The sequence below is a fragment of the Rhipicephalus sanguineus genome, chromosome 9, assembly GCF_013339695.2.
Source record: "Rhipicephalus sanguineus isolate Rsan-2018 chromosome 9, BIME_Rsan_1.4, whole genome shotgun sequence".
NCBI classification, from domain to species: domain Eukaryota; kingdom Metazoa; phylum Arthropoda; class Arachnida; order Ixodida; family Ixodidae; genus Rhipicephalus; species Rhipicephalus sanguineus.
The window spans coordinates 149,642,933-149,658,812 of record NC_051184.2 but is presented as its reverse complement, the minus strand read 5'-3'; the positions used below and the strand labels follow the sequence as shown (position 1 = coordinate 149,658,812).

The 15,880-nt window shown below is 45.9% G+C and overlaps 1 protein-coding gene across 1 annotated transcript in view; it reads left to right on the top strand.

Annotated features, from left to right (window-relative positions):
- Positions 1-15,880, top strand: part of LOC119404005 (arrestin domain-containing protein 3) — a 518,482-nt gene that overhangs the window by 149,141 nt on the left and 353,461 nt on the right. The window contains exon 2 of the mRNA XM_037670636.2: positions 3,751-3,872. Within this exon, the coding sequence (XP_037526564.2) occupies positions 3,761-3,872 (112 nt within the window). The 5' untranslated portion in view covers positions 3,751-3,760. The remainder of the gene's footprint in view (positions 1-3,750; positions 3,873-15,880) is intronic.

Here is a 15,880-nt window from a genome sequence, read left to right as displayed (position 1 = left end):
GCTATTCCGCTAGGCTGCGCGACATACCTGTTTTGTTACTTTTAAACACGATTTAAAAATATAAATCCTACCGACAGCGCGAAAAGGATGCTGGAATCTGTCACTATATTTTACTGTCTTTTCATTTTAAATGCGAAGCATTTCTTAGCGAACTTCTGCGACATTGAGCGTATCTATCTATCTATCTATCTATCTATCTATCTATCTATCTATCTATCTATCTATCTATCTATCTATCTATCTATCTATCTATCTATCTATCTATCTATCTATCTATCTATCTAGCCTATGGCGTAACATGACTGTATGACGAATATAAGTGACAAGTTATAACATGAAAATCATGACACGCATGTCATGTACAGCATGATTTACATGCCACGCTCATGGTGCGCTGGCGGCCGTTTCGCTAGTTTGATATACACCAAACTTGGTATGTTGTGACGTGACTGCGTGACGAACATAAATGACACGAGTTAACATGAAAATCATGACACGCATGTCATGTACAGCATGACTTACATGCCACGCTCATGGTGCACTGGAGGCCGTTTCGCTAGCTTGATCTACCTCGAAATTGGTATTGCGTGATGTGACTGTGTGACGAACATAAATAACACCACGAGTTAACATGAAAATCATGACAGGCATGTCATGTACAGCATGACTTATGTGCCACGCTCATGGTGCGCTGGCGGCCGTTTCGCTAGCTTGATCTAGCCCGGAATTGGCATTGCGCGACGTGACTGTGTGGCGAACATAAAAACACGAGTTAACATGAAAATCCTGACACGCATGTCATGTACAGCATGACTTACGTGCCATGCTCATGGTGCGCTGGCGGCCGTTTCGCTAGCTTGATATACACCAAAATTGGTATCTCGCGACGTGACTGTGTGACGAACATAAATAACACGAGTTAACATGAAAATCATGAGAGGAATGTCATGTACAGCATGACTTACGTGCCACGCTCATGGTGCGCTGGCGGCCGTTTCGCTAGCTTGATCTAGCCCGGAATTGGCATTGCGCGACGTGACTGTGTGGCGAACATAAAAACACGAGTTAACATGAAAATCATGACACGCATGTCATGTACAGCATGACTTACGTGCCATGCTCATGGTGCGCTGGCGGCCGTTTCGCTAGCTTGATATACACCAAAATTGGTATCTCGCGAGGTGACTGTGTGACGAACATAAATAACACTAGTTAACATGAAAATCATGACAGGAATGTCATGTACAGCATGACTTACGTGCCACGCTCATGGGGTGCTGGTTTTCGCTAGCTTGATATACACCAAAATTGGTATCTCGCGACGTGACTGTGTGACGAACATAAGTAACACTAGTTAACATGAAAATCATGCCACGCATGTCATGTACAGCATGACTTACGTGCCACGCTGATGGTGCGCTGGCGGCCGTTTCGCTTGCTTGATATACACCAAAATTGGTATCTCGCGACGTGACTGTGTGACAAACATAAATAACACGTGTTAACATGAAAATCATGACAGGCATGTCATGTACAGCATGACTTACGTGCCACGCTCATGGTGCGCTGGCGGCCGTTTCGCTAGCTTGATCTAGCCCGGAATTGGCATTGCGCGACGTGACTGTGTGACGAACATAAAAACACGAGTTAACATGAAAATTATGACAGGCATGTCATGTACAGCATGACTTACGTGCCACGCTCATGGTGCGCTGGCGGCCGTTTCGCTAGCTTGATATACACCAAAACTGGTATCTTGCGACGTGACTGTGTGGCGAGCATAAATAACACGAGTTAATATGAAAGTCATGACACACATGTCATGTCCAGCATGGCTTACGTACCACGCTCATGGTGCGCTGGCGGCCGATTCGCTAGCTTGATCTACCCCGAAGTTGGTATTGCGCGACGTTACTGTGTGACGAACATAAATAATGGGAGTTAACATGAAAACCACGACACGCATTTTCCTTAGTGACATACAAGACGATGTATGCAGCTCGTTGCTGTCTGCTTCGCATTACATCGATTCCCACAATGCGTAGGATCTGCCGGCTTTTTTACCAGGATCTTATCACACGTTGTGACTAGTTGTCGGTCCCTTTAAATCCTCTCTCAGGAAGTGGTGTGAGGACAAAACGATTGCCAGCTTCAATGCACAGGTTACGAATTTTTAGATCTAGGTTATCCTCGCGTCTCGGTGGCCAGTGTCGCTGATCGTTTAAGGAAGGCCGTTTTGTCAAGTCCGAACGTGTTCGCAGAATGCAGTAGAAAAAAAGGTGTCGCAGGTATTCCTTTCATACATTGCGTATGTCACAGGCTAAAGAAAGTAGGAAATAGATATGGCAGTAACGTTGTTTTTACAGCTACCAATAATCTGCGCAAGATTTGTGCCGCTGCGCAGAGGAAGAATGAGCGAATAATAGACAAGTAGCGGACTAACATTGTTTTTCGCCAAAAAATTCACCAATTGCTGTACATGTGCGGTGTGTACGGTTCCTTCTAGCTGCGGCCGCTTCTACGTGGGACAGACGGGCCGCTGTGTTATCCTGAGATTATTGGAGCATAGGAGGCCGCTAACCGAAGGATCCCCATCTATCTTTGCGCAGCGCACGAAATTGACAAGGACACAAGAGAAGAGGACGGGACAAGCGCTGATCTTCAACTGAAAGATTTTATTTGAAAAGACAAATATATATATACAGAAACACACGTGCCACGCAAGATTACACTCGATCAATGAAACGGATTTCTTGCTCCGATAATGAGACTGATGGCTGACTTATACAAACACTATCGCACTTAGCCATGTGGTACGCCTCTGAAATCTCACGTGTGCGTTGATTATGATGGCGAGTGATGATGGACGTTTGCTCAAAGGAAGGCATGCACCCGCAATCCCGGCAGTGGCTGGCGAGGTGAGACGAAACACCCCCCTTCAAAGAATTCGCATGCTCGCGCAGCCGAACATTTATACATCTGGCAGTCTGTCCGATGTAGACAGACCCGCAGGTACAAGGAATCTTATATACCACCCCTTCTGAACACGCGGTGTACTTCTTAACATGTCTGATTGAGCAGGCATTATCACCTGCCCAAAGAATTCGCGAGCATGCGAATTCTTTGAAGGGGGGTGTTTCGTCTCACCTCGCCAGCCACTGCCGGGATTGCGGGTGCATGCCTTCCTTTGAGCAAACGTCCATCATCACTCGCCATCATAATCAACGCACACGTGAGATTTCAGAGGCGTACCACATGGCTAAGTGCGATAGTGTTTGTATAAGTCAGCCATCAGTCTCATTATCGGAGCAAGAAATCCGTTTCATTGATCGAGTGTAATCTTGCGTGGCACGTGTGTTTCTGTATATATATATTTGTCTTTTCAAATAAAATCTTTCAGTTGAAGATCAGCGCTTGTCCCGTCCTCTTCTCTTGTGTCCTTGTCAATTTCGTGCGCTGCGCAAAGATGGATAAGTTCCAACTCGCCCGCCTATCAATCCTACTACAGTTGATCCCCATCTAGTTGTCGTTGCATTGTGGAGAGTGTACATGTACGCCGAAATTCGATAAATGCGCAGTTTTATATAGGTAGAGGAATGAAGAAGCGGATCTAATGGTTGAGGCTTGGCATAACAGTGGTAGCGCATGCATGAGCTCGCCGTCGATGGACTTGCATGAAGGAGACATCAAATGTCTGAATAGTTATCTCTTACCTTATCTCTTACTCGTTACTCTTTCTGCTGATTTCAGGCTGTGAACCATGGACTACATCCGAGAGTTTGACATCCGTCTTGAGAAAGAAATGTACTACGCTGGCGAGATTCTTTCGGGCCATATCATTGTGAATACAGTGGAGAACTTCAAACTGCGAGGTAAGCACGTTTAGTATTTGCCAGAGAAAGTGTAATCACTCCATTATTATGCAGTAAAACAGCTCCAACGAAAACAAAGACCGGACGAACAAGATCGACAAGTACGTGTCAAGGTGTGTGACTGGGCTGGTTGGTATTCCGCAGGTACGTGAAGAGCGCGGGAGAGGCACCCGTATGGACGAAGACTGGCGCTGAGGCTCGTCAGCGCCAGTCCTCGTCGGTCCCTTGTCTCAGGGCCTCTCCCCTGCTGCTCAGGTATCCTGCTTGTCGTCTGGCCCCTTGTTTTCGCTGGCGCTGTTTTTCTGCAAGTATGAACCAGCTGGCCCCAAAATACATCTCGGCAAGTTACGTCTCTATTTTGGTTGCGGTGGACTTTTGTTGTTTATCAGAGCGGAAACTATGCGTACAAAAAGTTTTATGCGCTGAGATAGATCCATCTGTTTCGTTTTATAAGCCAGTGACATCTACGTCTCACCGATAGGATGTCCTATCACGCTCAGTATGAGCTACATCACGCGAGCGCGTGGCCGAGCGCTCTGCAAGGTTGTACAGTTGCGCCGATTATGGCATATTTTCGAGTTACTGGCAGAGAGTTTGGCTGTCCCTGCGAGCGCGAATCGCCTCAGCTTGCTTGCTTTCACCCTCGAAGTTATCATTTTCGAAGCTGATATCACCGCAGGGCAAAACGAGGGCGAGGGGGAAAGCAAGTGGGGGCGATGGGCGCTCGCTCGAACAGCCAAACTCTCTCCCGATAACTCGAATATATGCCATGATCGGCGCCACTGAACAACCTTGCAGAGCGGTCGGCCACGCGCTCGCGTGGTGTAGCTCATACTGAGCGCGATAGTACATTTTTTCGCAACGTAGGGTCTTTTAGGGGCGAAGCTCCTTAAAGCGGCACCCGTTCGTCCCCGTCGTAGTGCGTAACCAGTCTTAACGCTAGTACCAGATCTTGACCTCCAAGGTGGTGCCGGTGGGAGATTTCTCCTGTGCGTTGTTGAACAATAAAAAATTCGCAGCGTGCGCGTTAACTAAAAGCCCAATTGCTTCTGTCCCTCATTCCCCATTAGCAGCCATTGGCATGTTCCAGTAGGAAACGTTAGTAGAAGTGTAAGTGTAAGCCGACTTCTTCTGTCTCTCATTCCCATTAGCAGCCATTGTTTACCTCCAAGGTAGTGCCTGGTGAGATTTCTCCTGTGCGTGATTAAACAATAAAAATTTTGTTCAAAACGCCGTTGATTGATGAAATAAACCAACGAAAGACGCCAGATGTTTTCTAAAATCAAAACGAGAAGACGCCAGATGTTTTCTAAAGCAATGGTTTTCTAAACAATGAAAATTCACAGCGTACTTGTAAAATTAAATTGAGCTGCATGTCGTCATAACTCTCATGGAACCTTTAGTATAAACGCGCCTGATCTCACGTCGGTGATGATGTACTGGGCAGAATTCACGGAAGATTCACGGTTTACCGATGAACCTCCGCAGCTTCGCCCACTCATCATCATTCACTCCGTGGATATGCTGTGATTTTTAGATGCGAAGCATCTTATGGCGGAGTTCAAACCGGTGGTGGTGGTGGTGGTGTGCGGCGTGACCACGCTTACTGCGCCTGCGCAAGCCCTCTCCAACCGCCTCCTCTCCGCTCCCCTTCTCTCCCTCTCCGCTTCCCCTCTCCCCCTTCCCCCTCTTCGCCCACCCTCTCCTCTCCTCCTCTGAAACCCGTGCTCGACATGCCGAAATTCTCTCCTGCGCAACGCCGCGATGAGCGCCAGCGCATGCGCGTCCCCTCCCCCTCTCTCTCCTCTCCTACACTGCCCCCCCCCCCTTTCGCGCGTCTGTCGACCACGTTCCCCGCTCGCCCTGTGAGAATTAACGGCCAGGCTAGCGGGAAGACACGACGCGCGTAGCGTTCCTCTTCGCGTTGCACGACGCGAGGTCGGTAGCATGCCCACGAACACCAACGTAACGCGATCGTGGAAGTGCTCCGGCTTCGCATCGTCTCGTGGTCTCTTTAGCGGGAGATGGTGCAATTTTTTAGCTATCGGTACCCTCAAGACCAGACATTATATAGGAAGGAAGGAAGCAAGGAAGGAAGGAAGGAAGGAACAGGAAAGAAACAAAAGGCAGAGATGTCAACCAGTCAACAAGGATCGGTATCCTACCCTAAACGGTGGAAGGGATGGGGTGCTTTGAAGATAGAGACAGAGAAGGAGAGCACGCACGCACAAAGGCACACACATCACACTCTTGAAGACTAGCGGCGTGAAGAGGAAAATTCTTACCAAAATTACAATATAAGAATAATTGAAACCCCTGGTACCTGGGTTATACTACTACGGAGTAAGTACTTACTAGAAAAAAGAAAAAGAAAGCTGGTAAGGAGCCAATGAGCACAATATGGCGAGCCTTACTCAGCATTTTCAGACTGTTTTACCCCCATGAAAGGCGAAGGCCTCCCCCAATGATCATTGAAGCCCTAGCTCTGATAATGCAGGGACCACAGAGAGAGGACGGGACCCGTTCTCTTTCCCGTCCTCTTTCTGTGGTCCCTGTCGTATCGGCGCTATGGCTTCAATGAACGTAACAAACCAACTATCCCAAAAGTCTGTCCAATGAGTTGAGCGTATTCTGTGCGAGCTGATTCCATTTTATTCCTACCAACGCCTGCCTTCCTCGTTTTCCATGCCTTGGTAGCCATTCTGTTGCTTTTACTGTCCGCCGGTTGGCTCTCCTGCGCATGACCTGGCCAGCCCAGTTTAATTCCCTTCGCTTGATGTCAGCTAGGATGTCTGTTACACCAGTTTGTTGCCTTTGCAGTTCTAGCCTGCTCCGATCTCTTAATGTTTTATATTACTCCTATGATTTTTCGTTCCATTGCGCGGTCCACAGCTATTGACAGCGGAGCTGTTTAGCGAGGCGTAATGTGCCCGCTGAATCTGAAAACTATCATCATCATAAACGCTCTCTCTCTTCGTCCTCCTATTCTGCTCCGCTCCCAGGACCGCCGATTGGTCCGGCCGGGCAACAACTCTGATGGCCGAGAGAACTGTAGTGCAGAGAAAGAGGAAGAGAGAAAGAAAGGGAACAAAGAGTGGAAGCATAGAAGGCGAGAAAAAAAAGTACAGAAAGAGAGAAAGACAGAAAAGGAAAGAAAGAGAGAAAATAATAGAAAGACAGAAAAATAAATACACACAGAGAGAAAGAGATAGGAAGAAACATACACGAAAAGAGCTACAAGACAGAGAACAAGCACAGCCTTATATAGCAAGGGGTGGGAAAGGGAAGTGAGGGTGACGAGGAGGGAAAGAAGGACGGCAATGCCACCGGCTCCGCCGCTTCCTCAGTCTTTGCACTACTATTCAGTCCAGTTTATTTCTCCATCACAAGAGTGTTTAGCGGCCCCGATTTTTTTATAGTTGCTTTCCTATCCTCTATTCTTCAGCCCCATATGTTAGAAGTGTCAGCATGCAGTGGTTGTATACATTTTGCTTTAATGACAGTGGCAGACTTCCTGAAATATTTGAAACGACTTCGGCAGGCATTCCAGCCCATTCATCGCTAAATTTCCCTTTTGTGGTGAGGCTCTCCAGTTAGTACTTGTTTTAGGTATACCTGTTATTGTACGCTTTAATGTATGGCTTCCAATCGTGCCTGCTTACTCAGAATTATCTTTGTCATCGTCATATTCATTATAGGCCTAAATCGATACGTTCAAGGTTTATTTCTCATTCATTTTTTACATAGAACTAACAGACAATAATGCCAAGGAAAGTATAGGCGGTGTTATTTTAGTAATTAGTATATAAATGTGAAGAAAATAAACTCGACGAAAAGATAACTTGCCGCCGGCAGGGACCGAACCTGCGACCTTCGAATAACGTGTGAGATGCTCTACCCCTGAGCTACGGCGGCGGTCATCCCCCGTCCACTTTATAGGGTTTATATGTGCATTAAACGTAGGAGTGTTAGTCAGCGCCGATCGTATCCATGGCGGCTTGTGTGGAACACTCTTTTTCTGCCTTTTTGGCAACACGTAGCGCGTGATCTTTTTACGAGCTGGCAGCTGACCAATAATTCCTCGCATACTACCTGAAGGCATCATGTCTGCCAGAACGAGACCTTTGCTATGAATGCAGGAAATATTACTTTTCAGGGCTTGTTTGTCTGTGTTAGACGCAATATTACATAGAACTAACATATAATGATGCGAAGGAAAGTATAGTGACTGTTATTTGTAGTAATAGGATTTACTTGTGTTGGCTACGTGTTGGCAAAAAGGCAGAAAAAGAGTGTTCCACACTCGCCGCCATGGCTGCGATCGGCGCTGACTAACACTCCTACGTTTATTGTACATATAAACCCTATAAGGTGGACGGGGGGATGACCGCCGCCGTAGCTCAGTGGTACAACATCGGACACGTCATTCGAAGGTCGCAGGTCCGGTCCCCGCCGGCGGCAAGTTATCTTTTCGTCCACTTTACTTTCTTCACATTTATATCCTAATTACTACAACTAACGCCCCCTATACTTTCCTTGGCATTATTGTCTGTTATTTCTATGTAATATTGTGTCTAACAAAGAAAAACGATTCCTTAAAACTTATCCTGCATTCATTTTTTTGCAACTCGTTTCCATTGTTACTGAAGACTGCTTTGTAATCTGCACATTGTAAATTGCTCAGATATTCTCCGTGAACATTGATTCCTGCTTCTTAGCAGTCTAGCTATATACTTCCTCTAAGGATGCAGTGAAAAATTTTGAAATATTGTTTCTCCTTGTAGGACTCCTTTTTTTATCATCATTTTGTTGCTTTTTGTGGGCAAGTGAGGTAACTGTGGAGTCTTTGTAGATGTCGGCCAAATCACTGACGTATACTTTAGCTACTGCTTGTCGACTCTGGGAGGTTAAAACTGCTGGTATCTCTAATGAGTCGAACCCCTTTTCTTAAACTGTGAAAGCTACATAAAGGGGCTTAGAATAACAGAGAGCTGAGCTAGTTCGTAAGTATTCATTCTAAAAAGATGGTTGATCCCTCCGTCGTAGGAATCGGAATAACACGAAAGTAAAGCGTGCCCTTACAGAAGTAACTGAATGTTTACTGTACATTGATATAAGAGAGTTTGCACAATGTATATTGATGTATGGCAGCTATAGCACCGTTTAACGTTGATGCACCCACTTTGATGATTGGTGGTACCTCTCCATCCCGATGACTAAAGTCCATGTTAAATGATTAAACAAACCCTTGTGGTAGCTGTGGTAGTTAACGGTGAAAGCGTAATCAGAGAACGAGGTGTGATAGCCAGAAGAGTGTCGCATATTGGACGCAGAACTTGGTCGCCATCCCGCGGCATGTTAAAATGTGATTGAACACCACGGCCGCACTAGAGGGAAACGCAAAGCGCGTCGCGCCGCCCCGGTAGCCCGGCCGCGATTTTTTTCGGGGCGAGCGCGTGAGCGGGGAACGCAGTGTTACAGCCATGGAGAGGCAGGCGCGCGTCGCAGAGCTATGTTTGGTGTGGATTAGCGTGTTGCTATAAGCGACGCCGACGCTGACGCTTTTACGACGCTTGGGCAAAGATCGCCTCCTCGCGGAGTGTTAAGGCACTGACAAAATTCAACTTCTACCGAAAACGCGCCGAACGGGACGGACGCGTAAACGCGTTGCAGGTGTTAGTCGCGGAGGCCACAACAATTAAGAATTACTTTACCTTAGCACTCCCAGAGGTCAACACCACCCCGCCGATCGGGAGAGTGGTAGATATAAAAGACGCGTTCGTAAAGCCTTCAGAGTCTGTGACCGTGGCGCAGTGGATAGCGTGTCCGGCATCTGTTGTTGCGGACCGAGCGGTCGTGGGTTCGATGCCCGTTGACGGTAGCTTTTTTTCTTTGCCATCTGATTGTGTATATTTTTTGACGTCATTTCCGTGACGGAAATACGTCACTGAAGTCTTGGTGGACCCCGGCATAAAACACTTTCGTGTTAAAAGACAGGGCGTGCAAACACGGACACAAGAAAGAAGTCAGGACACCACAAACGCCGACTAACAACAGAAGAGACGCACAACGGCTGAAAAAAAGAAGGCACGAAACCCCATCTGGCGCATGCCCAAGCAACAGGCAAACCCATCAATCCGGCACGCGTGGCGGTCTACGTGGAAGATAACTGTTAAGGCATTTGACTTCATCTTTATGCAAGTTAATCGACGATTGGCTCATGCATGCGCTACCACTATTCTCGATATGCCATGCTTCAATCATCAGGCGCGTTTCTTCATTTCTATGGCGGTACAACACTGCGCATTCATCGAATTTTGGCGTGCACTTACAATCTCGACAATGCAAAGATAGATTAAAAGGTGTGCCTCCTGTCAGCGATCTCTTATGTTCCAACAATCTCTGGTTAATGCATCGGCCCGTTTGTCCTACGTAGAAGCGGCCGCAGCTTAAAGGGACCTTATACACCACACTCGTACGGCAATCAGTGAATTTGTTGGTGTGTTTTACGAAACAAATATCGGTCCGCTTCTTGTCTTTTACTCGCTCATTCTTCCTCTGCACAGCGGCACATATCTTACCTAGCTTATTGGCCGCCGTGAAAACAACATTAACGCCGTATCTACTTCCTACTTTCTTTAGCCTGTGAGATACGCAATCAATGTACGGTATACCTACGACACGTTTCTTCCTATCGCTTTCTGCAACCATGCTTGGACTTAACACAATAGACTTCTTTAAACGTTCAGCAACCGTGGCCACGGCATCACGGGGATACCCTACATCTAAAAGACGCGTAAGCTGTGCGTTAAAGCTATCACTCATTTTGTGCTCACACGACTTGGTGAGGGCTGACTTAAGGCAAGACATGGCGATGCCGTTTTTTACGACCTTCGAGTGCTTCGACGAAAAATTTAACAGCGGTTTCGAAGATCTAGGAGAATACTGCCAGCACACGGGGTTCTTCTGGAACGTTAAGGAAATGTCTAGAAATTGTATTCCATTATTCTGTGGCACCTCTTTAGTAAAGCTCAGCCCTCCTCCATTTAATTCAAATTTTTCGCTCACGGAAGTTACCACCTTTTCAAAGTCCTCACCACTACAAAAGATCAAATAATCGTCCACATAACGAAGAACCTTAATAACCGAATTACCTAAGGCGCCTTCCAAAAGATTGTCAATCTTGCTGAGGTATAAATCACTAAGAACCGGAGCAACTTTAGAACCAATACATATTTCTGATTTCTGCACATAAACGCCTTCCTTCCAACCTACAAGCGTCGACTTTAAATACATGGAAAGGATTTCTAGAAATGCCCCGGTAGAAACACCACATTTATCGTTGAAAACCGTCTGGTGCGCTTGTTCGTTAGTACATTCATTAACACAATTTAACAAGTCCTCATGAAGGAAAGAATAATACAGGTCTTCAATATCCATACTAAAGGCCTTACAACAGCCGGGGTTCTCCTCTGAGAGGAACTGAACTAGCGCCTGAGAATTACGCATACGAAAAGGGTCTGAAAAACTCAGAGGTGAAGCAGTTCTGCAAATAAGTAGATACAGCGACTTGCCAGGTGCCTTGCTCTGAAACGATTGCTCGAAACAGAATCTCGTTCTTATGTGTTTTGGCTGAAAAAAACAATTCTAAAGTAAGTGATTTAGCCTTGTTCACATTAGAAGCTATTCTCTGAAGATTATGTCTTAACAAAAGGTCGACAGCACGTTGCCTAACTACCGATGGCTTAAGTTTTATCGTCCTAAAATTCCTTTCTATAGCTGTTAATGCTTTTTCTGAGAACAAACTGTCTGGCATAATTACAAAATACTCTTCCTTATCTGAAATTACTGGCCTGAGTTTCTTCTCGGCACAGTAATTAACCAAAGGCCGGATAGGATCAGAACACTTGAGATGCATATTAGAACCCTTGATGCTAGCAACGCAGTCTGAAATGCAGTGGGAACGCTCTTCTTCAGGAACAAGTCTAGTGATTGTACGCGGCAAACTTAAAACGTCTATTGGTTTCAGGTTCGGCTTAAAACAGTATTTAGGACCTAAGGCTAGGGTTTCGCAGTGACTATCATCTAAGACAGCTCCTCCAAGGACTAGCAAGTTATTTTGCGGTGAAACAGTAGAAATTTTCTTCCTCTTACGTGGTTGAAGTTCTCGAAGTTTTTACCCTCCATATGAATTCCGCATAATGGTTAGCTACCCTCATCCAGTCGGCGTACATCTGCTTCTGGCGGCGATCGTCACGCGAAGTCGAGCAACGGACCTTGAGGCATTCCTGGTAAAATCTCACTTGACGCCATGATTCCGCGGTCAATATGGCAATATGCGCAGATGGGGTTTCGTGCCTTCTTTTTTTCAGCCGTTGTGCATCTCTTCAGTTGTTAGTCGGCGTTTGTGGTGTCCTGACTTCTTTCTTGTGTCCGTGTTTGCACGCCCTGTCTTTTTGGAATGAATACTTACCAACTAGCTCAGCTCTCTGTTATTCTAAGCTTCATTTCTAGTACTCTGAGCCCTTTTCCGTGTTCCCCTACTTATCTGAACAATCCTGCCTCTTTGGCGTCTTTAACTGCTATTTGCTTGGTCCGTGCTAGAACTTTTTCATGGTTTTCTAAGAATAGAGTTTGCCCAGTTGAAGTTCAACTTTTGCGCGGCTTTCTGCAACCATCTACCGGACACGCTACGAGGATATGTGCCATATTGACCGCGGAATCATGGCGTCACGTGAGATTTTACCAGGAATACCTCAAGGTCCGTTGCTCGACTTCGCGTGACGATCGCCGCCAGAAGCAGATGTACGCCGACTGGATGAGGGTAGCTAACCAGTATGCGGAATTCATTTTGAGGATAAAACTTCGAGAACTTCAACCACGTAAGAGGAAGAAAATTTATACTGTTTCACCGCAAAATAACTTGCTAGTCCTTGGAGGAGCTGCCTTAGATGATAGTCACTGCAAAACCCTAGCCTTAGGTCCCGAATACTGTTTTAAGCCGAACCTGAAACCAATAGACGTTTTACGTTTGCCGCGTACAATCACTAGACTTGTTCCTGAAGAAGAGCGTTCCCACTGCATTTCAGACTGCGTTGCTAACATCAAGGGTTCTAATATGCATCTCAAGTGTTCTGATCCTATCCGGCCTTTGGTTAATTACTGTGTCGAGAAGAAACTCAGGCCAGTAACTTCAGATAAGGAAGGGTATTTTGTAATTATGCCAGACAGTTTGTTCTCAGAAAAAGAATTAACAGCTATAGAAAAGAATTTTAGGACGGTAAAACTTAAGCCATCGGTAGTTAAGCAACGTGCTGTCGACCTTTTGTTAAGACAATCTTGAGAGAATAGCTTGTAATGTGAAGAAGGTTAAATCACTTACTTTAGAATTGTTTTTTTCAGCCAAAACACATAAGAACGAGATCCCATTTCGAGCAATCGTTTCAGAGCAAGGCACCTGGCAAGTCGCTGTATCTACTTATTTGCAGAACTGCTTAACCTCTGAGTTTTTCAGACCCTTTTCGTATGCGTAATTCTCAGGCGCTAGTTCAGTTCCTCTCAGAGGAGAACCCCGGCTGTTGTAAGGCCTTTAGTATGGATATTGAAGACCTGTATTATTCTTTCCCTCATGAGGACTTGTTAAATTGTGTTAATGAATGTACTAACGAACAAGGGCACCAGACGGTTTTCACCGATAAATGTGGTGCTTCTACCGGTGCATTTCCAGAAATCCTTTCCATGTATTTAAAGTCGACGCTGGTAGGTTGGAAGGAAGGCGTTTATGTGGAGAAATCAGGGATATGTATTGGTTCTAAAGTTGCTCCGGTTCTTAGTGATTTATACCTTAGCAAGATTGACAATCTTTCGGAAGGCGCCTTCTTTAATTCGGTTATTAAGGTTTTTCGTTATGTGGACGATTACTTGATCTTTTGTAGTGGTGAGGACTTTGAAAAGGTGGTAACTTCCGTGAGCGAAAAATTTGAATTAAATGGAGGAGGACTAAGCTTTACTAAAGAGGTGCCTCAGAATAATAGAATACAATTTCTAGACATTTCCTTAACGTTCCAGAAGAACCACGTGTGCTGGCAGTATTCTCCTAGATCTTCGAAACCGCTGTTAAATTTTTCGTCGAAGCACTCGAAGGTCGTAAAAAACGGCATCGCGATGTCTTGCCTTAAATCAGCCCTCACCAAGTCGTGTGAGCACAAAATGAGTGACAGCTTTAACGCACAGGTTACGCGTCTTTTAGATGTAGGGTATCCCCGTGATGCAGTGGCCACGGTTGCTGAACGTTTAAAGAAGTCTATTGTGTTAAGTCCAAGCATGGTTGCAGAAAGCGATAGGAAGAAACGTGTCGTAGGTATACCGTACATTCATCGCGTATCTCACAGGCTAAAGAAAGTAGGAAGTAGATACGGCGTTTATGTTGTGTTCACGGCGGCCAATAAGCTAGGTAAGATTTGTGCCGCTATGCAGAGGAAGAGTGAGCGAGTAAAAGACAAGAAGCGGACCGATATTTGTTTAGTAAAACACACCAACAAATTCACTGATTGCCGTACGAGTGTGGTGTATAAGCTCCCTTTCAGCTGCGGCCGCTTCTATGTAGGACAAACGGGCCGATGCATTAGCCAGAGATTGTTGGAACATAAGAGATCGCTAACAGGAGGCACACCTTCTAATCTATCTTTACATTGTCGAGACTGTAAGTGCACGCCAAAATTCGATGAATGCGCAGTGTTGTACCGTCATAGAAATGAAGGAACGCGCCTGATGATTGAAGCATGGCATATCGAGAATAGTGGTAGCGCATGCGTGAGCCAACCGTCGATTAACTTGCATAAAGATGAAATCAAATGCCTTAACAGTTATCTTCCACGCAGACCGCCACGCGTGCCGGATTGATGGGTTTGCCTGTTGCTTGGGCATGCGCAGATGGGGTTTCGTGCCTTCTTTTTTTCAGCCCTTGTGCGTCTCTTCAGTTGTTAGTCGGCGTTTGTGGTGTCCTGACTTGTTTCTTGTGTCCGTGTTTGTACGCCCTGTCTTTTTAGAATGAATAAAGGGGCTTGTTGCATTCAGCACCTTTCTACATTACCTCATGGATCACATGAATGGGATCCATCGTAGAGTAGTCTTTGCTCACACCGGTTTGTTCGCAAGGTTGGTTGAAGGCATGTGTTTATCTTATGCTCTTTCGAATTGCCTTTGTAAATATTTTGATGAAGGCGAGATGAAGATTTCCTGAATACTTTCAGCAGTGTAGCGGCAGCCGAACAAGATGGCTGAGGAGCCCCGCATGCAAGCGCTTCACGCCCACTCGTCGTCTTCATCTTTCGAGAGCACCGCAGTAGCTCATGCCCGTGACGTACGGTAACAATGTTTTGTGCATCACCGAAAGTAAACTGATGAGCCTCCAAATCAATATTTTATGTCTCCTTTTCTGTAAATTACGTAGTTTAATGCTGGTATTTTATTTGCTCACTGGGACTGTTGTTTTTAGGCACTGAGTGTAAAGTGTAGCAAATTTCTTTCAAATAAATTCGTCTCCGTCTTTAATCAAATCGGCTGTTATTCCGTCATTGCCAGCCGCTTTTCAGCGTGGCGTATCGAGTATGGCCTTTCTAACCTCGTCGGTAGTTTCATATGGAACTTCCATATCTTGCTCTTCTTAACTTTCGTTCGACAGTGGGTGACCTTCGAACGGATCCTCTGCTTCCTGAAATATGCCATTCAAATTGATATTTCCTTGCTTGTCCTTTAGAGTGCTTGTTTTATTCCTTCCTCGACAACGATGGAGTTCGTCGAGGGCAAGCAAAAGCACAAAAGGCTGTCGACAAAAGGCCGGTTCTCGGCATCCCAGATTCGTACCGGAAGGCTCTTTCCTTGGTGCTTTGCTAATCGATCATTGTTTCGCAAAGCCTTCCGTGTAGGAGTTCGAGACCCCGTGACTCAAGTCCGAGCATGATTTAGGATTCGACAAGCGCAACAGTTGGTTAAAACAACAAGTATAA